Source organism: Nycticebus coucang, chromosome 10 (assembly GCF_027406575.1).
Source record: "Nycticebus coucang isolate mNycCou1 chromosome 10, mNycCou1.pri, whole genome shotgun sequence".
NCBI classification, from domain to species: domain Eukaryota; kingdom Metazoa; phylum Chordata; class Mammalia; order Primates; family Lorisidae; genus Nycticebus; species Nycticebus coucang.
The window spans coordinates 90,404,935-90,430,544 of NC_069789.1; the positions used below are offsets into that span (position 1 = coordinate 90,404,935).

General features: G+C 40.0%; 1 protein-coding gene across 2 annotated transcripts in view; it reads right to left on the minus strand.

Moving 5' to 3' along the window:
* The window catches only part of FMO1 (flavin containing dimethylaniline monoxygenase 1), a 62,243-nt gene continuing 36,633 nt past the window's right edge, over positions 1 to 25,610 (minus strand). For both annotated transcript variants that reach the window (XM_053607044.1, XM_053607045.1), the window contains exons 3-9: positions 23,007 to 23,195; positions 21,041 to 21,203; positions 11,801 to 11,943; positions 6,645 to 6,844; positions 3,989 to 4,344; positions 3,062 to 3,134; positions 1 to 755 (exon numbers count right to left, since the gene is read on the minus strand). In XM_053607044.1, coding sequence (XP_053463019.1) covers positions 413 to 755; positions 3,062 to 3,134; positions 3,989 to 4,344; positions 6,645 to 6,844; positions 11,801 to 11,943; positions 21,041 to 21,203; positions 23,007 to 23,195 — 1,467 coding nt within the window. In that variant the 3' untranslated portion in view covers positions 1 to 412. The remainder of the gene's footprint in view (positions 756 to 3,061; positions 3,135 to 3,988; positions 4,345 to 6,644; positions 6,845 to 11,800; positions 11,944 to 21,040; positions 21,204 to 23,006; positions 23,196 to 25,610) is intronic.

A 25,610-nucleotide genomic window follows, 5' to 3' on the forward strand; every position in this document is an offset into this window, starting at 1 on the left:
AAACAAACAGTTTCTAGGTTTATTTTTTTTTCTTTTTCTTTTCAATCAGTCAATACCATTTTAATACAACCCAAATCTTTTACAAAGTAGAGGGTTTTAGTTAAGATCTAAGTAAAGAGTTTATATGGAAAAGAACTATGACTGCTCAGAATGCTGTCAAAAACAGCTTTCTTCTTTAAATGGACCTGGAACTTTCCAATGGCCTTCAAGTGCACAGAAATCTTAGTTATCATCCTCTAGCATTACACATAAATGGAGCTGGGAGAGGCTCAGGAATACCAACCACTCAGAGAAGGGAGAGGGTGGCCCTTACTTTTCAGATATGGCTCATAACTGTGAAGGCAACTTTGCTATCACAGAGGAATCAGAGCATTGTAAATTTACTCTGTGCATCTGCCATTAGAAATCTTTCCTATAGGAAAATCAGGAAAACAGCCACAAGCAAAGCCAGAAAGCTAAAGAGTTTAACTAAACTTTCAAAGGGAGATGAGGATTCTTGTACAATTCGAGATTTGGTGACTTTGAGTGTTCGGTCCCATTGGGTCATGATGGCATTTCTGGCTCCTTCCCATTTTCCTGGACCAGTCAAGCGGAATTGGTATGGTGAACATGGGCCAAAGAAGACAGCCAGAGCAAGGCGTGGATCCGTCAGGAGCATAGAGAAGATGTTGGGTTTTGCATTGATATAGGTCAGGAGTTCATCTATATATGTGATATAATCTGATTGTAAAGCTTTGCAGTAGCACAAACCAAACCTTTATAAAAGAAAGATTGAGGAAAAAGAGGAAGATAAAAAAAAAAAAAGATAATCTTAGAACAAGTAAAAGTGCCCCCAAACAAATGCTACTGAACAATTTGGAATGGTTTCTGTGTTCTTTTCCCTTTATGCCCATAGCTATTAAGTGGTCTCATTCTATTTCTTAAATACATGATGAGTCCCTTCAAAAGATACTTTATACATATGGCTTTCAGTAGGTGCTCTGGATACTCAGAATACATCTGGTATTACTTTAGTTCTTTTGTGAAATGATTAACAATTTCTAGAGGAAAATATATTTTATAATTTAAATAGATTTTAATGTAAAAAACAATGTAAAAAGGCACAAAAAACCCTAGGGTGGAATTCTCTGTAATGCTGGTATTAGGGTCCTAAATTGTTGGCTGAGCTATGTGATAAGATTTTACATGATGTAGTAGTTCTAATTAGTTACCAATTATGGTAGAGTTCCATAATGGAGATCAAATCATATTCCAGGTTGAGGATAAAAACAAGACATCTAAAATACTTTTATTGTGTTGTAATTTGGTACTTTGAGGAGGACAGATCAACACTTGGAATTTGAGAATATATATGAATGAGAGAGTTGGTAACAAGTTCCTTAAATGTAGTGATTTTAAAACTTTTTTTTTCTGACACAGAATTTTTTTAAGTGAAAATTTATATCAAAGTCCCCAACAGATAAAACAGTAAAGTGGATAAAATCAGGAGTATTTTGGTTGATTGAGAACATTAATGGAAGGTCAAGATTCCCTCTTTCTTCACTGGTCACATGCCTCCCACTATTCCTGGCTCTTGTGTGACAGCCACAGAGGAAAGTGCAAATGGAAGCCTGCCCTCTAGAGAAGTGGTCAACAAGAGATGATAAATGTCTTAGGCTTTTAGGGTCACATGACTGTGTCCATTACCCAACTTTGCTATTGTAATACGAAAGTGGCCATTGATAATATGTAAGTGAATGAGCATGGCTGTGTTCTAAAATTTTATTTATAGTCAATGTGATTTAAATTTCATATAATTTTCACATATCACAAAATATTTTTCTTATTCTTTTTTTCCAACCATTGAAAATGAAAAGCAGGCTTGGCACTCATAGCATGGTGGTCATGGCGCCAGCCATGTACACCAAGTGTGGCAGGTTTGAACCCAGCCTGGGTCAGCTAAAAATGACTATGACAACTGCAACAAAAAATAGCCAGGTGTTGTGGCAGGCACCTGTAGTCCCAGCTACTTAGGAGGCTGAGGCAAGAAAATTGCTTAAGTCCAAGAGTTTGAGGTTGCTGTGAGCTGTGATGGCACAGCACTCTACCAAGGGTGACACAGTGAGACTCTGTCTCAACAAAACAAAACAAAACAAAACAAAAACAAAAAAAAAAAAGAAAGAAAAATGAAAAGCAAGGCTAGTGCCCGTAGCACAGTGGTTATAGCATCAGCCACATGCACGGAGGCTGGCAGGTTCGAGCCTGGCCAGGGCCTGCTAACCAACAATGACAACTGCAACAACAAAAATTTGCCAAGTGTTGTGGCAGGTGCCTGTGGTCCCAGCTACTTAGGAGGCTGAGGCAAGAGAATCGCTTAAGCCCAAGAGTTGGAGGTTGCTATGAGTGTGATGCCATGGCACTCTACAGAGGATGACAGTAAGATTCTGTCTCAAAAAAAAAGAAAGGAAAAATGAAAAGCAAAAAAAGTAAAAAAATGGGTGTATGGAAGTCTTGAACTACTATTGTTGAAATGTTTATTTTTTCCCTTTAATTCTGACATTTTTCACTCCATATATTTTTGGATTTTTTTTTTTTGTTTCACCCAACTTTTATGTTAAAACTAGACTTAGACTAAATAATAATTGAAGTTCATTGAAAAAAATGGAAAGCAAAAGCAACGATCTGAATAAAAGCAATGATCTGAATAAATGCAACAGAGCTAATGAAGACTTGTTTGTTGAATGAATAAATGAGCAGATACTTCTAGTGTCACAGTGGATAAGCATAATTGTTTGCCTGCTGATTATGAATAAGGTATGGAATAATGTGCACAATAGATGAAAGTTACTTATATAATACTTGGTTTGGAATCCAAACTCCTGGTGATGCTAGACAACTATGAACTGAAGTGTTGACTTTGGGGACAATAACACTTCTCAATTTTCCTCTCCCTCCTCTGTTTTTAAACAGGCTGTTGTAGTATTTTTCCTTTAAGTTTCAGATGCATCTTTTTCCGCCAATGTAAGTCTCACCTCTCTGCTATTGTTTTACCAATTTCATAAAGCTTTAGGAGTTAACTTACCAATGGGGCTTGTTTTCTTTCTTTGCATTAACTTCCTCTATCATGACACATGGTGGTGGTAACTTATTCACACCTTCAAGACAAAAACATGCAATTTAACATTAAGTCTATCTGTTTACTTATGAATAAAGATGCTTCATTACTCTCTTCTTTCATTTCTAGGATTCATCTACTCATTTGTTCTGAACTGACTTGTGGTGTGTTTCCTGGTAATGACACAATCAGTTGAAAAAACAAACATTGGATTCTCCCTAGTTATTTGACATGACAGAACTGTACACAGGTTTTGCCTGATTTTCTCATTCAATTTCTTGAATTTTAAAATTTTAATGGAACCAGTTGAATCTGTTGCCTGAAAGAGCTGTTAACTGTTATTTTGTCTTAGTCAAAATTACAGTAACTGGGTACAGTGGGGTGTGCCAGCTGTCCTAGCTCCTCTTAAGGCCAGGAGTTCCAGGCTGTAGTGTGCCATGCTCATGCCTTGAATGGCCACTGAATTCCAGCCTGGGTGACATAATAAGACCTTGACTTTTTAAAAGAAAAAAGAAAGAAAAGAAAAAGAAATAACAAGTTGACATAAACATGGCTTATTTTTTTATTTTTTGAGATGGGGGTCTCACTCTTGATCAGGTTGGTCTCCAACTCCTGAGCGGAAGCAATCCACCTACCCTGGCCTTCCGGAGTTCTAGGATTACAGGTGTGAGCCACAGCGACTGGCCGACATGGCTTATATTTTTGATCCCTGATTTATCATTTATGCTGGTACATGTCATTATGATGGTATATTTCAGTGAATAATAGAACAGACCCAACTTTTAAAGGTTCTGTTGTTTTTAACAGGAGGTGGGTAACAGTCTCAGAATTTCCGGTATCTGAAATCATACAGCAAACCAAACTCTCATGTCCTGCTGTTTCTCATTCACTTACCTTTCAGGACTCTAACAGCCCATCGAGCTTGTGTTTCTCCAGTGGGTATCATGGAGCCCAAGGGTTTGATGAGGCCAATGACAGCCAGGGTTGGCTTTTGCAGATGTGCAGGGAAGATATATTTGTAGAGTGATGCTTGGCCGTCTTCAACTTTCACTACAGACTCATCAAGGAAGGGGAAAGTGAAGGTGTATCCAGTGGCAAAGACAATGATATCAGTGGGTTCTTCCTTTGGGGTGTTGTTAAAAATGATGGAATTTTCCTTTATCTCCTTTATACTTGGCCGGATGAGAACTTTCCCTGTGATGATGCGGCCTGGGAGCTCATCATTTAGCACAAACTCTTTCAGCTGAGTCCTAAACAAAACCATGAATAGGAAAGGGATCTTCCAGTGAGCAATGCAGCCAGCCCCCTCCCTCTTCTTCACCTTCCTGTCTTCATTCTAGGGCTGTCTCCTTTGTTGGACAAGAATTATTAGATTTGGGAGACATTACCTCTGTGGAAGGGGGTTCAGGAATATCCAAGAAGGATTTTACAATATGCTTGCCATTTTCTAGAGTTTAGAAGCTTGAGGAGGAGACCACAACCTTCTGTCGCTTGTTTCTCTTGCTGATTTTCAGCATTCAGCTGTCACTGTCATTCTATCGAGAGCTGAATGCTGAAGGGCTGCAAGGGAAACCGGGGACTTCTCTGTGTGAGAAGAACTACTGGAAGCTCTATCTTGGAAAGGCTTTTTTTCTAGGAAGCAATTGTGTAAGGAAAACACACATGTATTTAAAGGAACAAGGGAAGAATCATCTTTTTCTGGCTGTACCTTTGGAATCACAAGACAAACAGTTTTGAGTTGAGTCTGTCTCAGCTGAGCCATTTTTGGCTTATGGTAAATGCACAGACAGACATTTATGTGGTGAAATGAAATTGCCACTGGAGTAGGAGGTAGTGAGAGTGGCTTCTTATCCAAATGTCTGTACGTAACAGATCTTGGGCAGGTCTTGTAGTTGTATAGGTTTTCTCCTATTTACCTATGGGGGGGGGCACCAATACTTGCTATCCTTAGTTCATGGGGTCGGATGAAGAGCACATGAAATAGTATATATGCAGAGAACTTCAGAGATGGCAAATGATTAAATATAAGAGAGAAAGAATTATAATTTCTTATATTTCTCCCATTATGTTCTCATGTTTATGGGACTAAACCAAATTCTGTATAGTCCCATGAGCTACCATCCAGGCTCAATAAAAGTCATGGTAGCAAAACCTCCACTGGAGAGTCAAAACCCTGAAAAGCCTGGGATATAGGAGGTAGAAGAGAGATGGTAAGAGATAAGGAAGGAAAAAAGGGAGACAATAAAGAGGGAAGCAGCAAGAGAAAAGCAGAAATACATGTGCTGGAGAGGGGGCTGCCTGCCCTTGGTGGTAGCCTGCGTGCCACCTGACTCGAGAGCCAGAGTGAAATCTGGAGGGAGACCAGAAAGGATCTCCATGCCGTGGTGTCAACCGAAAATGGATTTTCATTGTATAAACTTAATGAATGAGGAAATAAAATCTTTGGTTCTTGTTAATGGGATAAATCATAGGTTGTGAATGAAAGGAGAGACTGAAATCAGGGTCCTCTTGACAAGGGCAAGAAGATACTGCCATTAGAGAGATGGTAAAGGGCAATTACAAGATTCGATTTTTCCTCACATGATGGAACAAAGCAAGTGTGTTGCTTTTGTCAACAAATTCATCGACAGATCACCCTCTTTGATTTCTGCCACTGCGGCTGTGCTAATTTTCCAAGGTCACACAGCTCATTTACTACACAATGAGTTTGAAAAATGACTGAAATTTGCTAAGCCTCAGTTTCCCCACAATAAAAGCATGATTATAACAACACTTACCTTAAAGGATTGTTGATAAGGTGAAATACATAATTTTACTTACTGAGCACTTAAGAACAGTTAGTTAGTATTATCAAGCAACTGTTTTTTTTTTTTTCCCAGACAGAGTCTCACTTGGTCACCCATACTGGAGTGCAGTGGTGCACTAACTCATTGTCACCTTGAACTCCTGGGCCCAAGTGATAAGATTGCCTCACCCTCTCTGTGTGCACCACAGGTGTGCACCGCCATGCCTGGTAATAAAAGGAGTTTTTTTTTGTTTGTTTTTTTCTAATTTTTGTAGAGACAGAATCTTGCTATATTGTCCAGGCTGGTCTTGCTCTCAAAAGATCCTCTCAACCTCAGCATCCCAAAGCTCTGTATCTGGACTTTATCAAGTAACTTTGTATCAAGTGTCCTTTCACATTCCTTATCTTGCTCTGTTATTTTCTCCTTTGTATATGTCACTGGGAAGACTGGGGTTCTTTTCTCTTTCTTTTTTTTTTTTTTTTGAGATAGAGTCTTACTAGTTGCCCTTGGTAGAGTGCTGTGGCATCATAGCTCACAGCAACCTCAAACTTGTGGGCTCAGGTAATTCTCCTGCCTCAATCTCCCAAGTAGCTGGGACTACAGGTGCCTCCCACAACGCCTGGCTATGTTTTGATTTTAGCAGGGCCAGGCTGGGTTCGAACCCACTCCCAGTGCATGTGGCTGGCACCCTAACCACTGAGCTATGGGCGCTGAGCCTGGGGTTCCTTTTTCTTAATAGCCCTTGTCAGGTATGTTATACTTACCTGTCTTGTGGTATTAAGCCGAAATTTGCATGACTGAACCAGCTGTCCATCTTTCTTGCCATCAACCAAGTCACAATTGGAGTAGGGAGGCAATTTCTGAGCATGTTCTGAAATCGCGTCATGAACACCATGTCCCACGGGTATCCTGAGTCAAAGACTCTGCTGATCACCCAGGCCCCTGCAGTGGTGCTGAGGAAGACCTGAAAGCAGTCAAAGAGAACCTCAGTCTGACGTGGTGATCATGTCATAGACTTCTCCTGCCAGAGACTTGAGAAGTGTGATGAATTTGATAAGCCACCGAAGAGTCTGCCAGGCTTGAGATACTATGGCAAGCCCTAGGAAGCTTAAATTCTCATGTGGGAAGAAAATGAACAGGTGTTTGCAATTTTGTACACTAACTATAAGAACAGGGCGTGACATCAACTAGGGGAGTTGTTTACAAAGTGTTTCGACTCAAACCACTGGTTTAACTGACAGTAAAATTTGGAACTACAATTAATTTTGGTGTTTTCTTTTTCTTTCTTTCTTTCCTTTCTTTCCTTTCTTTCCTTTCTTCTTTTCTTTTCTTTTCTTTTCTTTTCTTTTCTTTTCTTTCTTTCTTCTCTCTCTTTCCTGTTTTTTGGAGACAGTCTCACTGTGTCACCCTCGGTAGAGTGCTGTGGCATCACAGCTCACAACAATCTCCAAATCTTGGGCTTAAGTGATTCTCTTGCCTCAGCCTCCCAAGTAGTTGGGACTATAGGTGCCCATCACAACCCCCGGCTATTTATTGGTTGTAGTTGTCATGGTTGTTTGGCAGGCCCAGGCTGAGTTTAAACCCGCCAGCTCCAGTGTATGTGGCTGGTGCCCTAGCCCCTTAGCTACAGGTGCTAAGCCTTTGTTTGTGGCTATTTGAGTTACCTGCTGAGTTTATTAAGCTAATAGTTGTTCTGGTACCTACACAATAAGGAGTTTCTTTTTTTTTTTTCTTTTGAGACAGAGTCTCAAGCTGTCGCCTTGGGTAAAGTGCTGTGGTGTCACTGCTGACAGCAACCTCAAACTCTTTGGCTTAAGTGATCCCCTTGCCTCAGCCTCCCAAGTAGCTGGGACTACAGGTGCCTGCCACAACACCCAGCTATTTTTTTGGTGCAGTTGTCATTGTCTTTTGGTGGGCCTGGGCTGGATTTGAACCCACCAGCTCTGGTATATGTGGCTGACACCTTAGCCAATAAGGAGTTTCTTAATACAGCTGTTTAAAAAGCCTCCCCTTCCCTCTGCCCCCCTCCCACAAAAAAAAAGAGTGCATAAGAAGTAGGAGCCAATGTTCACGGAGCCATCACAGCAAGGACCATGTTGCTTCCGAACATCCTGCTCACGGGTATACCTGGGGTTGGAAAAACCACACTAGGCAAAGAACTTGCATCAAGATCAGGACTGAAATACATTAATGTATTAATGTGGGTGATTTAGCTAAAGAAGAGCAGTTGTATGATGGCTATGATAAGGAATATGATTATTCCATGTTAGATGAAGATAGAGTGGTTGATGAGCTAGATAACCAAAAGACAGAGGTGGAGAGTTATTGTTGATCACCATGGCTGTGATCTGTTCCCAGGACGCTGGTTTTGTATAGTTTTTGTGCTGTGAACAAATACCAGTAAATCGTACAAAAGACTTGAAACAAGGGGTTATAAGGAGAAGACATTAAAAGATAATATCGAGTGTGAGATTTTTCAAGTTCTTTATGAAGAAGCCATAGCTATCCTATGAGGAAGAAATTGTGCATCAGCTCAGTGTCAGAGATTTTGTTATACATTGTGTTTGGCCTTATAATCCAATGGAGCAGGATATACAATGCTGGAAATTCAGTGCATAAACTACAGGCACACTCAAAGTTCTGACATGAGATATCTACACTGAACTTGCCTCTCTGTGTTATGATACAGAATTAGATATGACATTTCAATCGGTATTAAGTTTTAAAACAAAGGGAGTCTCTTTGTTGATCTATCAATGATAAAGGGTGTGCTAAAACATGCTTTTTAAAAACAGCATTTAGATTTTTAAATGTTTTTTTTTTGAGACAGAGTCTCACTATGTTGCCCTTGGTAGAGTGCGGTGGCATCACAACTCACAGCAACCTCAAAGTCTTGGACTCAAGCAATTCTCTTGCCTCAGCCTCCCTATAGCTGGGACTATAGGCACCCACCACAACACCAGTTTTTTTTTGTTGCAGTGGTCATTGTTTAGCTGGCCTGGACTAAGTTTGAACTCACCAGCCTGTATGTGGCTGACCACTGTGCTACAGGTGCCAAGCTGATTTTTTTTTTTTTTTTTTTTTGTAGTTTTTGGCTGGGGCTGGGTTTGAACCCACCACCTCTGGCATATGGGGCTGGCGCCTACTCCTCTGAGCCACAGGCACCGCCCTCCAAGCTGATTTTTTTATTTTTTAAAATTAGAGATAGGATTTTATTGAGTTGCCCAGGCTGGTCCCAAATTCCTGGCTCAAGTGATCCTCCCTTCTTAACCTAGGGAGTAGCCAGAACTACATGTGTATGCTGCCACACCCTAAAGCATGTTTTCTGATTGAAGAAATTTCCAAATGGTTAAAAAACAGAAATAATAGTATGCTGCTCTCATGTGGTAGTCATAGTGGTTATAGTGGATAGGCCTGTGTTAGTATTTGTATCAAGACTGCCTTTCTCAGCTTGGTGCCCGTAGCACAGTGGTTATGGCACCAGCCACATGTACTGAGGGTGGCGGGTTCAAACCTGGCCTGGGCTAGCTAAACAACAGTGACAACTGCAACAACAAAAAAATAGCTGAGCATTGTGGTGGGCTCCCATACTTGGGAGGCTGAGGCAAGAGAATCGCTTGATCCCAAAAGTTTGAGGTTGCTGTGAGCTGTGACACCATACCACTCTACCAAGGGTGACATAGTGAGATTCTGTCTTAACAACAACAACAACAAGAAAAAAGACCTCCTTTCTCTTCTTTCAGGATAATATCACCAAATTGCTAAGTTTCTTCAAATCAATTAATAAAGCTATCAGTTAATGAACCAGTCATTAAGTCCCTTCTACAAAGTCCTAGAAAGCTACATAGAAATAGGATCTTGCTTTGTTGCGTAGGCTGCTCTTGAACTCTTGGCTTCAAGGAAAGAGTCCCACTGAGATAACAGATGTGAAACACTGCATCTGCCTGTGCAGAAGGCATTGTAAAGTTACAAACTACCATTTTTTTCCTTCACAGCTAATTTCATTCTTGTAATTATTGGTGTAATTATTTATACTTATTTATGGGCCAAGCATTGTGGCTCATGCCTGTAATCCTAGCACTCTGAGAGACAGAGATGGGCAGATTGCCTGAGCTCAGGAGTTTGAGACCAACCTGAGCAAAAGCAAGACCCTGTCTCTACTAAAAATAGAAAAATTAGCCAGCTGTGGTGGTGGGCACCTATAGTAACAACTACTTGGGAGGCTGAGGCAGGAGGATCGCTTAAGCCCAGGAGTTTCAGGTTGATGTGAGCTATGATGATGGCATGGCATTCTTGCCTGGGCAACAAAGTGAGCCTCTGTCTCAAAAAAAAAAAAAAATTATTTGTACTTATTTATTTGGTGGTATATGTTTTTCTTTTCTTTTCTTTTTTTTTTTGTGTGAGATAGAGTCTCACTATGTCACCTGTGGTAGAGCGCCACGGCATCACAGTTCACAGCAATCTCAAACTCTTGGGCTTAAGTGATTCTCTTGCCTCAGCCTCCCTAGTAGCTGGGACTACAGAAGCCCCCCACACCGTCTGGCTGTTTTTGGGTTGCAGTTGTCATTATTGTTTAGCAGGCCCAGGCTGGGGTCGAACCTGCCAGCCCCAGTGTATGTGGCCGGAGCCCTACTCACTGAGCTACCAGCACTGAGCCAGGTATGTGTTTTTCACCCAAACTATGCTATATATCAATGGGAATCTTGTTTTTGTGGTGGCTGTGTTTGCACAACATTCAGCACATGTGAAGCCAACAACCAATATCCATTAGTTAGCTGAGTGGCTTCCAATGAGTTTACAGCATAGTTGGAAGGAAAATATATACTATAAAAGGTAATTAGCAATACTAAGAATTAGTATGTGCCCACTGAAGAGTACAACTTACAACGATATGTATATTCTGCATAGGGAGGGGTCATTTGGTGTTGGGACGACCTATCTGGGAATGTAGAGGTAGATTGTACTAGAAGAGAAAAAGACTCTGTGGAAGGGGTGACTGATGTGAGCAAAGGAGCAACGAAGACCTGGGAACTGCAAAGGGCACAGAATAGACCTGCTTGGCTGTAGTTGATGATCATGCAGGAAATAGTAGGGTTAAAATTAAAGTAGTCGATTTGGACCAGGCTATGGAAAACTCTGTGATGCAGAGCTAGCATATCTGCTATTTATTATTTTCAGATAAGAAGGGTTTTAGAGATTTCTCAGCATGAAAGTATCAATACTAGAACAGGCTTTTCCGAGGATTTGTTTGTCAGTGGCTGGAGTCTAAATGGCTTGTGGTGAAGCATGGATTGTGGGAAGACATGGGCAGAGTTAGGAGGACAGGCTTTGAGGTCAATCCACTGTGACTCATTCTATCATCTGCTAGTGCTACGATTTTAAGCATCTTCTTTAACCTCTCTAACCTTGGGTTCCTCGTCTGCAGTCAGCGATACTAAGAGGACCTACTTCAATGGCTTGTTCTGATGACTGGTTGAAGTAATCAATAGAAAGCATTTAGTGCAGTGTTTGGCCCGGGGAAATCCTGGTAAATATTAACTATTTCTACAATTATTATTAGAAGAACAATGCAATAGTCTCCTCATTTTCATAAGGAAAGGAAGGGTCAACTGGGAGAGTGTAGCAAGGAAAAATTGCCAGGATATTCGGACCTACATGACTGAGTAAAGAAGAGATGTGTCCTATAGCTCTTGCTGGAAGGCTGGGAAAATGACAAAAAGAAATCAGAGAAATTGGTTTTGGAGGAAAGATGACAACTGGCATTCATAGTAAAATTTATGAACATTTGATAAAAATACATAATAATCTGTTGTATATGTTAAACATTTTTATTCCTTTAACAATTATCATAGTGTCAGATGCTGTCTACTTGAGGCATTCATGTTAAGATAAAGCTGTTCCTTAATATCAAGAATGGTACCTTTTTTGCCAGGTGGCTGGCCTCCACTGCAATGTCTGTGCCAGAATTTCCCATTCCAATCACAAGGACTCTCTTGTCCTTAAATATATCTGGATGCTTATACTGTCGGCTATGAAAGTACTGCCCTTTAAAGGCATGTATACCTGTAGGGTGAGAAAAAGAGAAGTGAGATAGAGAATTTACAGGATAACTGAATGAAACATTAATATTTTTCAGTTGATCATATATCCTTTTGAAAGATGGTTTAGGTTGTTTTTACTGGTATAGTCGAGTTTGAGGAAATCTAAAATATGAATACAGGACTTTATAAAATATCAGTGGATAGCCAGGCATGATGGCTCACATGTATTTTCTCATATTTTGAAATAATCTCAGCATTTTGAGAGGCTGTGGTGGGAGGATCACTTGAAGCCAGGAGTTTGGGACCAGACTGGGCAACATAGCAAGACACCTGTTTCTACAAAAAATATAAAAAATTAGCTGAGCATAGTTGTGTGTGCCTGTAGTGCCAGCTACATGCAAGGCTGAGCTGAGGTGGGAGGATCGCTTAAGCCTGAGAGTTCAAGGTTACAATTAAATATGACTGCACCACTGAATTCCAGTCTGGGCAACAGAATGAGACCCTGTCACTTAAAAAAAAAAAAATAACCTTAGCTGGTATTTATTTAATGGGGTAATTACTTCATTGCACTAGAAGGCCCTCACTTTTACTTACTAGATGATTAACTACTAAACAGAAATATTGTGGGATAAAGTCATACTAAGCGTAAGTACAAGGAATCGTTATCATTTAAAGGTTGATAGAAGTCAATGGGAAAATAGAAATCCATTTACTAATATTTTATTTAGATAAGCTTTTCTCAAGCAAGGAGCACAAGCAAAGAAGTTTGAGTGAACTGTGAGTTAGTGCCTCTATTCAGCAAACATTTTTGGACGTCTGCTATGTGCCTGGCACTAAGCTAGATGACATGGGGGAAATAAGAGAAATGAAATGCAGTCCCTACTCACAGAAGTTCATAAGAGTTGGGGAAGTTCATTGGTAGTTCACCTTGGTGACTGACTGTAACTTGGGCTGGCCCAGAGGAAAAGGGATTGATTATGTTAGTTACATTAAGAGTCAGTAATTTGATAGGATATCTTAGAAATTGATGCCAAATATTAGTGTAACATCAAACATGAATGGAGAAATACTCTCCAGGCCATGTTACACAACCAGAAGGAATATGGCTAATCAAAGTACTTTCTTTTTTTCATTTCTTAGAAAAAAAATTTAACTTCTTGAATGCTTACTATAGATGAAATAAACCAAACCATTGCATTTTCCATTCCCTTGAGCTGAAATCCAATTAAAATTTTGCATAGATTGAGGGTGGAGCAAGATGGCAGCCGAGTAACAGCTTCCTTGCATCTGGGCACCGTGAGTCTGGGGATATAGGACTCCAGGCATCTCTGGCTGGTGGGATCTGCCTATCATCAACCCTGAGAGGATACAGGGAGTCAGCGAGAGACTTCTGGACCCCAAGAGGAGGACTAAAACAGTGGAAAACCGGCAAGTGGTCGCGTGTGTTCAATCCGCCTAAACCCGCCCGCAACTGTAAGTTCAGTAGCAGCGAGACTGCAAACCAGAAAGGCCTTACCTGTGAACTGTTTTGGTGTCTTTGGACTTGGCACTCAGCTGAACTGCCTTGGGGAGAGCCTGAGCGGGAGTGCGGAGAACTTTGGCCTTTGTCTAGGGCCCCAGTCTGAGCCGCTGAGCCAGACGGAGCTAATAGAGTTTGGCTCTGGGTCACAGGCAGACATTGTGAGCGATCTGCCCTGGCAAGCTCCGCCCTCAGGGTCGCAGAGCTGGAATTGGGTGGGAGCTGGTAACCCAGCGACCAAGTAGCCTAAGGGCGGGGTCTGAGCCGCCTTGCAGCCCTAACCCTCGGGGGCAGAGGGAGACCAGTTTTGACACACAGGGTAAGTGGATGGCCACTTCAGCAGTGATTCCAGCAACAAGCACTTCCCTGAGAAAGCTTCTGCTCAGTAAGTGAACAAGTTCAAAGTGCCTTTTAAGTGGGCTGAAGAGAGATTTAGGGTGTCTACCTGCTGGGGTTCGAGAAACTAGCAGCCTCCAGTCGTATCAGAACTGTGATTAACATCTCATACCCCAGAAGACCACGTGTTGCCCAGACAATATTCAATTCCATATACATACTGCTTTGTTTTTGGTTGCGTGTATGTTTTTTTTTGTTTGTTTGTTTGGTTTTTTTTTTGGTTTGGTTGTTTTTTTTGTTTATTTTGACGTTCTAGATTGTTGTTTTGTTTTTTAAGTTCAACCTTTTCCATACACATCCTTTTTCTTTCTCAATTTTTCTAGTTTAATTATAATTTCCCATTGCTGCCTATTTCAATAATCAGAACTTCATTTTTGTTAGTGTTTCTACCACTATTATTTGGTTTTTCCAGCCAATTTTATCCCGTAAAGTTTTCTGTTTGCTTGTTTTGGTTTGATTTATAGCATTTTTGTCTTTCCTCTCTACTTGGTGGAGGTGGGGTACTGTGTCTGATCAGGTTAGCAAAGAGCTGCTGACCTCAAGGGAACCACCCCACTGGGCACCCCCAGAAGGTGTTTTTTTTTTTTAAGGTTGTATCAAAGTACCCTACTGTACACCTATATTGCTCTGTCTCCCTCTTTCTGTGCCTCTCTTCTTTTTGTCAATATTCCTTTCACCCAACCACTCTCCTTTCTCTATTTTTCTTTTTTTTCATTTTTTTTTTTTTTCTTATCACTTGGTCCTCATTTCTTTCATCACTTTTTTGCTCTTAAACCTTCTCACCCTTCTGGTCCTGTAACCCTTAGTCCACAGGCACAAGAACTTAAAGAGCAAGAGGAAGTGAAAGGAAAATTAGGGCAAGTAAACAGATAAAAGAAATCACCCATGAGGAAGAATCAGCAGAAAACTCCAGGCAACATGAAGAACCAGTCCAGAACTACCCCGCCAAGGGACCATGAGGTAGCTACTGCAGAGGATTCCACCTATACAGAAATGTTAGGAATGACAGAAAGGGAATTTAGAATACACATGTTGAAAACAATGAAGGAAATGATGGAAACAATGAAGGAAACTGTTAATAAAGTGGAAAATAACCAAAAGGAAATTCAAAAACAGAATCAAATAAGAGATGAACGATATGAAGAATATAAAAAGGATATAGCAGAGCTGAAGGAAATGAAACAGTCAATCAGGGAACTTAAAGATGCAATGGAAAGTATCAGCAACAGGTTAGACCATGCAGAAGAAAGAATTTCAGAGGTAGAAGACAAAGTTTTTGAGATAACTCAGATAGTAAAAGAGGCAGAAAAGAAGAGAGAGAAAGCAGAACGTTCACTGTCAGAATTATGGGACTTTATGAAGCGTTCCAACATACGAGTTATAGGAATTCCAGAAGGGGAAGAAGAATGCCCCAGAGGAATGGAAGCCATACTAGAGAATATTATAAAAGAAAATTTCCCAAATATCACCAAAGATTCTGACACACTGCTTTCAGAGGGATATCGGACCCCAGGTCGCCTCAACTCTAACCGAGCTTCTCCAAGACACATTGTGATGAACCTGTCCAAAGTCAAGACCAAAGAAAAGATTCTGCAAGCTGCCAGGAGTAAGCGCCAGTTGACCTACAGGGGCAAATCCATCAGATTGACCGCAGACTTCTCTAATGAAACTTTCCAAGCAAGAAGACAATGGTCATCTACCTTTAATCTACTTAAACAGAACAATTTTCAGCCCAGAATTCTGTACCCTGCTAAGCTAAGCTTCAAAATTGACGGAGAAATCAAATCATTTACGAATATACAAACATTGAGGAAATTCGCCACAACAAGACCAGCTCTACAGGAAATACTTCAACCTGTTCTGCACACTGACCACCACAATGGATCAGCAGCAAAGTAAGAACTCAGAAATTAAAGGACAGAACCTAACCTCCACACTGATGCAAAAGATAAAATTAAGCAATGGACTCTCACAAAATAAGATGAATAGAATACTACCACACTTGTCAATTATCTCAATAAATGTTAATGGCTTGAATTCCCCACTGAAGAGACATAGATTGGTTGACTGGATTAAAAAACACAAGGCATCCATTTGCTGTCTGCAAGAAACACACCTGGCTTCAAAAGACAGATTAAAGCTCCGAGTCAAGGGTTGGAAGACAATTTTTCAGGCAAATGGAATTCAGAAGAAAAGAGGAATTGCAATCTTATTTTCAGACACATGTGGATTTAAAGCAACTAAAGTCAAAAAAGACAAAGATGGTCACTTTATATTGGTCAAGGGAAAAATACAACAAGAAGACATTTCAATTCTAAATATCTATGCACCCAATTTAAATGCTCCCAGATTCTTGAAGCAGACCTTACTCAGTCTGAGCAATATGATATCTGATAATACCATCATAACAGGGGACTTTAACACTCCTCTTACAGAGCTGGACAGATCCTCTAAACAGAAATTAAACAAGGATATAAGAGACTTAAATGAGACTCTAGAACAACTGTGCTTGATAGACGCATATAGAACACTCCATCCCAAAGATAAAGAATATACATTCTTCTCATCACCCCATGGAACATTCTCCAAAATTGATCATATCCTGGGACACAAAACAAATATCAACAGAATCAAAAGAATTGAAATTTTACCTTGTATCTTCTCAGACCATAAGGCACTAAAGGTGGAACTCAACTCTAACAAAAATGCTCGACCCCACCCAAAGGCATGGAAACTAAACAATCTTCTGTTGAATAACAGATGGGTGAAGGAAGAAATAAAACAGGAAATCATTAACTTCCTTGAGCATAACAACAATGAAGACACAAGCTACCAAAACCTGTGGGATACTGCAAAAGCAGTTTTGAGAGGAAAATTCATCGCTTTAGATGCCTACATTCGAAAAACTGAAAGAGAGCACATCAACAATCTCACAAGAGATCTTATGGAATTGGAAAAAGAAGAACAATCTAAGCCTAAACTCAGTAGAAGAAAAGAAATATCCAAAATCAAATCAGAGATCAATGAAATTGAAAACAAAAGAATCATTCAGAAAATTAATGAAACAAGGAGTTGGTTTTTTGAAAAAATAAATAAAATAGATAAACCATTGGCCAGACTAACCAGGAATAGAAAAGTAAAATCTCTAGTAACCTCAATCAGAAATGATAAAGGGGAAATAACAACTGATCCCACAGAGATACAAGAGATCATCTCTGAATACTACCAGAAACTCTATGCCCAGAAATTTGACAATGTGAAGGAAATGGATCAATATTTGGAATCACACCCTCTCGCTAGACTCAGCCAGGAAGAAATAGAGCTCCTGAACAGACCAATTTCAAGCACTGAGATCAAAGAAACAATAAAAAAGCTTCCAACCAAAAAATGCCCTGGTCCAGATGGCTTCACTCCAGAATTCTATCAAACCTTCAAGGAAGAGCTTATTCCTGTACTGCAGAAATTATTCCAAAAAATTGAGGAAGAAGGAATCTTCCCCAACACATTCTATGAAGCAAACATCACCCTGATACCAAAACCAGGAAAAGACCCAAACAAAAAGGAGAATTTCAGACCAATCTCACTCATGAACATAGACGCAAAAATTCTCAACAAAATCCTAGCCAATAGATTACAGCTTATCATCAAAAAAGTCATTCATCATGATCAAGTAGGCTTCATCCCAGGGATGCAAGGCTGGTTTAACATACGCAAGTCTATAAACGTTATCCACCATATTAACAGAGGCAAAAATAAAGATCACATGATCCTCTCAATAGATGCAGAAAAAGCATTTGATAAAATCCAGCATCCTTTTCTAATTAGAACTCTGAAGAGTATAGGCATAGGTGGCACATTTCTAAAACTGATTGAAGCTATCTATGACAAACCCACAGCCAATATTTTACTGAATGGAGTAAAACTGAAAGCTTTTCCTCTTAGAACTGGAACCAGACAAGGTTGTCCTCTGTCACCTTTACTATTCAACATAGTGCTGGAAGTTCTAGCCAATACAATTAGGCAAGACAAGGAAATAAAGGGAATCCAAATGGGAGCAGAGGAGGTCAAACTCTCCCTCTTTGCTGACGACATGATCTTATACTTAGAGAACCCCAAAGACTCAACCACAAGACTCGTAGAAGTCATCAAAAAATACAGTAATGTTTCAGGATATAAAATCAATGTCCACAAGTCAGTAGCCTTTGTGTACACCAATAACAGTCAAGATGAGAAGCTAATTAAGGACACAACTCCCTTCACCATAGTCTCAAAGAAAATGAAATACCTAGGAATATACCTAACGAAGGAGGTGAAGGACCTGTATAAAGAAAACTATGAAATCCTCAGAAAGGAAATAGCAGAGGATATTAACAAATGGAAGAACATACCATGCTCATGGATGGGAAGAATCAACATTGTTAAAATGTCCATACTTCCCAAAGCAATCTACCTATTCAATGCCATTCCTATCAAAATACCAACATCATACTTTCAAGATTTGGAAAAAATGATTCTGCGTTTTGTATGGAACTGGAAAAAACCCCGTATAGCTAAGGCAGTTCTCTGTAATAAAAATAAAGCTGGGGGCATCAGCATACCAGATTTTAGTCTATACTACAAAGCCATAGTGCTCAAGACAGCATGGTACTGGCACAAAAACAGAGACATAGACACTTGGAATCGAATGGAAAACCAAGAAATGAAACTAACATCTTACAACCACCTAATCTTTGATAAACCTAACAAGAACATACCTTGGGGGAAAGACTCCCTATTCAATAAATGGTGTTGGGAGAACTGGATGTCTACATGTAAAAGACTGAAACTGGACCCACACCTTTCCCCACTCACAAAAATTGATTCAAGATGGATAAAGGACTTAATCTTAAGGCATGAAACAATAAAAATCCTCCAAGAAAGCATAGGAAAAACACTGGAAGATATTGGCCTGGGGAAAGACTTCATGAAGAAGACTGCCATGGCAATTGCAACAACAACAAAAATAAACAAATGGGACTTCATTAAACTGAAAAGCTTCTGTACAGCTAAGGAGACAATAACCAAAGCAAAGAGACAACCTACACAATGGGAAAGGATATTTGCATATTTTCAATCAGACAAAAGCTTGATAACTAGGATCTATAGAGAACTCAAATTAATCCACATGAAAAAAGCCAACAATCCCTTATATCAATGGGCAAGAGACATGAATAGAACTTTCTCTAAAGACGACAGACGAATGGCTAACAAACACATGAAAAAATGTTCATCATCTCTATATATTAGAGAAATGCAAATCAAAACAACCCTGAGATATCATCTAACCCCAGTGAGAATGGCCCACATCACAAAATCTCAAAACTGCAGATGCTGGCGTGGATGTGGAGAGAAGGGAACACTTTTACACTGCTGGTGGGACTGCAAACTAGTACAACCTTTCTGGAAGGAAGTATGGAGAATCCTCAAAGCACTCAAGCTAGACCTCCCATTTGATCCTGCAATCCCATTACTGGGCATCTACCCAGATGGAAAGAAATCCTTTTATCATAAGGACACTTGTACTAGACTGTTTATTGCAGCTCAATTTACAATCACCAAAATGTGGAAACAGCCTAAATGCCCACCAACCCAGGAATGGATTAACAAGCTGTGGTATATGTATACCATGGAATACTATTCAGCCATTAAAAAAAATGGAGACTTTACATCCTTCGTATTAACCTGGATGGACGTGGAAGATATTATTCTTAGTAAAGCATCACAAGAATGGAGAAGCATGAATCCTATGTACTCAATTTTGATATGAGGACAATTAATGACAATTATGGTTATTGGGGGGGAAACAGAAAGAGGGAAGGAGGGAGGTGGGTGGGGCCTTGGTGTGTGTCACACTTTATGGGGGCAAGACATGATTGCAAGAGGGACTTTACCTAACAATTGCAATCAGTGTAACCTGGCTTATTGTACCCTCAATGAATCCCCAACAATAAAAAAAATAAAAAAAAAAAATAAAAATTTTGCATAGATTAACATGAACCATGGTTACAAAAACCAGATAATCAGGGGCGGCACCTGTGGCTCAGCGGGTAGGGCGCCGGCCCCATATGCCGAGGGTGGCGGGTTCAAACCCAGCCCCGGCCAAATTGCAACAAAAAAAATAGCCAGGTGTTGTGGCAGGTGCCTGTAGTCCCAGCTACTCGGGAGGCTGAGGCAGGAGAATCACCTAAGCCCAAGGATTTGGAGGTTGCTGTGAGCTGTGTGACACCACGGCACTCTACCGAGGGCGATAAGGTGAGACTCTGTCTCTACAAAAAAAAAAAACCAGATAATCAGACCCAAAGATGTTTTAACTTGTCTCCCAAGACTAATCTCTCTGTTAATTATTGACCCAACACCATAAACCCCGATCTAGCTAACAGCTATGGCTACATATAAAAATGAACAAATATATAGCCGGGCATTGTGGCAGGCGCCTGTAGTCCCAGCTACGTGGGAGTCAAGAGAATCACTTAAGCCAGTGGTTCTCAACTTTCCTAATGCCTCCACCCTTTAATACAGTTCCTCATGTTGTGGTGACCCCCAACCATAAAATTATTTTCGTTGCTACTTCATAACTGTAATTTTGCTACTGTTATGAATTGTAATGTAAATATCTGATATGCAGGATGGTCTTAGGTGACACCTGAGAAAGTGTCGTTCGACAACCAAAGGGATTGCGACCCACAGGTTGAGAACCGCTGGCTTAAGCCCAAGAGTTTGAAGTTGCTGTGAGCTGTGATGTCACAGCACTCTACTGAGGGCAACAGTGAAACTCTGTCTCAAAAAAAAAAAAAGAACAAATATAAAAAATCAAATTCCTTTTTCCTTTATTCACAATTGACATTTGGGGCCTCTAAACTCAACTTTGGCAATGTACAACTTCTGCTGAAGCTAGGAACTTGTCTAAGCATGCTGTGTCTTAGAAGCCAGTTACTTAAGGAGGAACATTGAATCTCAGTGAAGCATAAAACTGCTTCTTAACTGACCATTTTGCTCCTCTACACTTGTAAGTTGTTTGGAACAAATGAAAGCTAAAACTTGGTTAGAAAAATACTCCTGTTCCCTTCCAGCTTTTGCTATATAATGGAGTTCATTCCTGGACCTGTCAAGTACTGACGGTGGCTCCCATGAGACAACACGAGGTCAGCTGCAGAAAGTGCTGTACCTGGAAAGGAATCCAGTGGCAAATAAGGGTCAGTGAGAAAACCAGTGCAGACCATGACAGCATCAAAGATGGCTGATTCATGCTTTCCTTCATGCAGAGTGACCACCTCCCATTGGCCAGAGACAGTAAAATCTGGGCATTTTGTTATGCTGCAGACCTTGGTCTAAAAAAAAAAAAAATCATAAATATGATTAGCAGTTGTCAAGGTTCCACTGAGGGCTTGGTTGTTGATACACTAATTGGCATTTCAAAAGTTCTAGAGCACACACTAAACGTAATTAATGAGTATGATCCTATAAACCCAACGAGGCTATCAGACTAATCATGATTTCCTGGATGGGAGTACTCTAAGCTTAGAAGGGTTTTTGAGAGAAGTGGTGGCTTCCAGAGATTTTAAGTGACTTGCTCAACTTCTCACAGAAAGTGGTAAAACTAAGATTAACCTAGGCTTCTAAAGTCTTTTTCATTATTCTCTCTATTATACAATCTTATTTCTTATAGATCGTCTCTTTCACAATAGTTCCTTGAATAGTGATATGAGTAATATATAATTGAAAGCATGAATTTGGTTTCAGGTATCTTAGCTTATGAAAGATCTTATAAAATATGTTGCTGAAGTTTTTCCTAGATTTAGAGAGCTATTGACAAGTGCTAACCTTATGGCCTGAATTTTTGGGAGTAGTCTAAATTTCAAATAGACTATTGTTTTGTTCTTATTGAGTACATATATGTCCATGAATACTATCTTCTGATTCAGAAAATACATACACAATTAATCTAATACAAATCAAACTTAAAAGCATACATTTTTCACTGACCAAGTTTTGCTGCTGTTCTTTCCTTTACAAGGTTTTTAAAGAAGATAGGCTTCTCAAGTCCCTCCTCATGGGTTCATGCTTTAGTTTATAATATTCAAAGTGCTTATTGGGTTTCTACATTTGTATTGGCAACTCTGTCTTTTCTAAAAAATTAATTAATATTTATTTCAAATTTTCAAGATAAAATGTATTTTTAATTATACAGTATTAAATGTTTATTGCTGAATATTTGGAATGTATAGAGAGGAATGATAAACAATCCCAAACAGATATCAACCAACAACCACCTCTCAGAAATAGCTGCATGTGTACTTCTAAAAATTTTGTTGAACATTTAAATCAGGATGCACTTTTTATAATTTTTTTTTGTGGGTTATATCCATTCACTTCACAGTACTTAATTTTTACTGCATCACTTGCAAAATAAGGAAGTGGAATAAAACTCCCCTTGAAATTATGTTTAGAAAGACTTTTAATATTATGACTATAAATGCAACTCTGATTTGGTACTTGTGTGGTCAATGTCTCCATTCATGTAGCTTTTTGTGTGTAATTCCCTATGAATTCCTTATCATCCCCATTTCTGATAGGGGTGGGAGATAGGAGAAAGAATATATTTTTTATTTTTTGCTGTCCTTCTGTCTTCTTCCTGTCTCTAGTCTCTGAAATGGGAAAGAAGGAGGGCCTAAGAGAAGAACAATATTCAAAGATTTTTCTATTCCCTAAAACTCTAGAAAGTATTTCTTTCTAATAGCGAGGCTCTCTTGTTTATGGGCCATTGTGCGTGCCCATTCCTGTAAGAGGATAGTCGAGAAGAGCGCATCCAAGTGGTCATTGTTCATGTGTGCAGGCATCTGGCCCAAGATGAAAATGTGGTTTGGTATTTTTTAGGTCCCTTAGGGTACTTGGATGACAGTATGACAAAGTAAAAATTTTCACATGTAAGTCTTTCCACAAAGTAACCACCTCTACCTTCAGATTTACTTGGAGTGAAGGATGAATACAGTAAGAAAAGAAATCCAGGCAAGTGTCATTAATCTTGCCAGTGAAGTATTTCATCTATAGAGCCAGGGCTAGGATAGGGAGAGGTAATAGAAAAGACGGAGGAAAATGCTTTCTGACTACTAAAGGATGTTTTCATGTCATACCTTGAATTGAATGCATTCCAGAAGGTTGAACCTATTTGCATACATTTTGAGATATTCCAGAAATTGAGCATTTGGCACATAGTTTGGATAATCTTCTGGGAATGGAAAGTCTGAGTAACAAGACATCTCTTTGCAGCTGTTGGAAACCACAGACTTGTAGAGACTGGCTCTGCCTTCTTCAACATGTTCCTGTATAAACAGCACCCACACATGAATATTCATCGCATGCGAACAAACAAACCAGGATGAGCTCACCTGTCTAGATTCACACAGTATCCCTGTAAAGTACAGGAGGATATGGGAATAGAAGGTAGCCAGGAAGTAGTATTTGGATGATGAACTATTTGTACTATTGTTAAGTACTTTGGTTTTGTGAGGTATTCTTGAAAAGGTTATGGAAAAGAGGGGTTCAGATGATGAAGTGTGTTGCATCCAAAATTAATGAATTTGGATTTTATAGGAAGGTGACAGCAGTCTACTGAATGTTTTAAACATGGAAGTGATTCACATTAAATTTTTGGAAGAAAGGCTCAGCGCCTATAGCTCAGCAGCTAAGGCACCAGCCACATACACCGAAGGTGGCAGGTTCGAACCCAGGCTGGGCCTGGCAAACGACAACTACAACCAAAAGAAAAAAGCCGGGCATTGTGGCAGGTGCCTGTAGTCCCAGCTACTTGGGAGGCTGAGGCTAGGGAATCACTTAAGCCCAAGAGTTGGAGGTTGCTATGAGCTGTGATGCCACAGCACTCTACCTAGGGCGACATAATGAGACTCTGTCTCAAGAAAAGAAAAATTGGGGAAGATAATTATAGTTAGAAGGGGCTGGAGAAAAATGAAGGAGGTGAGTAAAGACTGTTCTTGATTGTTATGAGGGCTCAAGCAGAGGGATAGGTGGAAAGCAGAGAGGAGGGACTGTTGAGAAGGCAGTAAAGAGAATGCACAGGACTGAGAAATCAGATTTAGGGATTATGGGAGGAAACAGTTTCAGATTGGATGCCTGTGTGCATTGCACAACACTGACCAATTTCCCACTCCCAGGTTCAACTCAATTAACTAGAAAACATCAGTATCTCGTGACTACTACAAGGTTGAATAATAAGCAGCTTTAGTAATATCTTGAGTGGTATCACGGTATTATGGAGAATTATTCTCCTGATTTCAAGGGAAGGGTCTTTAGTATTTTATTATTATATAGTATTTAGTATATAGTATTATATAGTATTTATTAGTATATAGTTCATTTTTCCTGTAAATAAAAATTATTTTATTTATGTGAGCAAGTGGAAACATGAACATAAAACTCACATATGAAGTGGTCTTACTCTTTTCTCCCAAAGGATTTGAATCTAGATCTATGTAGAAAAACACAGCAATAATAGGGAACAAATTATAAGCCTGTCTCTGTCGTTTACTGTTACCCATTTCAACAACTGCTAAGAGTTGACCATAGCCTGCTTATCTGTGGCCTCAAATTTGATACCCTCTCTTATCCAGAATATGTCTAGAAAACCTTAAGCCAAGAGTCTTTTGAGAAAGATTACTAAATTTTTATCTTTTTTTCTGCTAGAATGTCCAAAACAGTGTTAGTCATATGTAGTCTGTAGAGAGGTACTGATATAAACTGTTACTGGTGTGTTACAAGATAAATATAATTCCCTTTCAGATGGAGACACCATCTTCCAGTGGTTCACCAAAATGATGAACACAAAGGGACAGAGGAGAGGTACCCAAAACATGTTCTCTAGGCCTTTGAGGAAACATGGAGTTTGTTCCTTTGGCCACACAAATGCGCCTCTATAAGAAAGGTGATGTTGGCTCAGTGCCTGTAGCTCAGTAGCTAGGGTGCCAGCCACGTACACCGGAGCTGGCAGGTTTGAATCCAGCCCGGGCCTGCCAAACAACGACAACCGCAACCAAAAAATAGCCGGGCGTTGTGGGTGCTTGTAGTTCCAGATTCTTGGGAGGCTGAGGCAAAAGAATCGCTTAAGCCCAAGAGTTTGAGGTTGCTGTGAGCAATGACACCAAGGCACTCTACCCAGGGTGGCAGCTTGAGACTCTGTCTCAGAAAAAAAAAAAAGAAAAAAAGGTGGTGTTGTAGACATCAGGGGAATGGGTACTGTTCAATGAGCATATTGAACACTCTTAGAGCAGAGACAGTTTTCTTTTTTTTTTTTTTGAGTTTTTGGCCAGGGCCGGGTTTGAACCCACCACCTCCGGTATATGGGCCAGCACCCTACTCCTTGAGCTACTGGTATATGGGCCAGCACCCTACTCCTTGAGCTACAGGCACTGCACCCAAGAGACAGATTTCTAAAATACATGAAGGAAAATGATCAGAAAAAGAAGGAAGCCAAAGAGAAAGCTATCGGGGTTCAACTGAAGCCCCAGCCTGCTCCACCCACAGAAGCTCACTTTGTGCGAACCAAAGCAGAGGAACCTGAGCTGCTGGAACCTATTCCCTATGAATTCATGGCAGAATAGGTGTAAAACGTAAAAGGTTACTATAAAAAAGATAAATACAGAAATAGTGAGCATTTAGAAACTATGATGTATACCAGTAATTTGACTCCTTTTTGCTAAATGGGATGTAAGATCAGTCTTGGT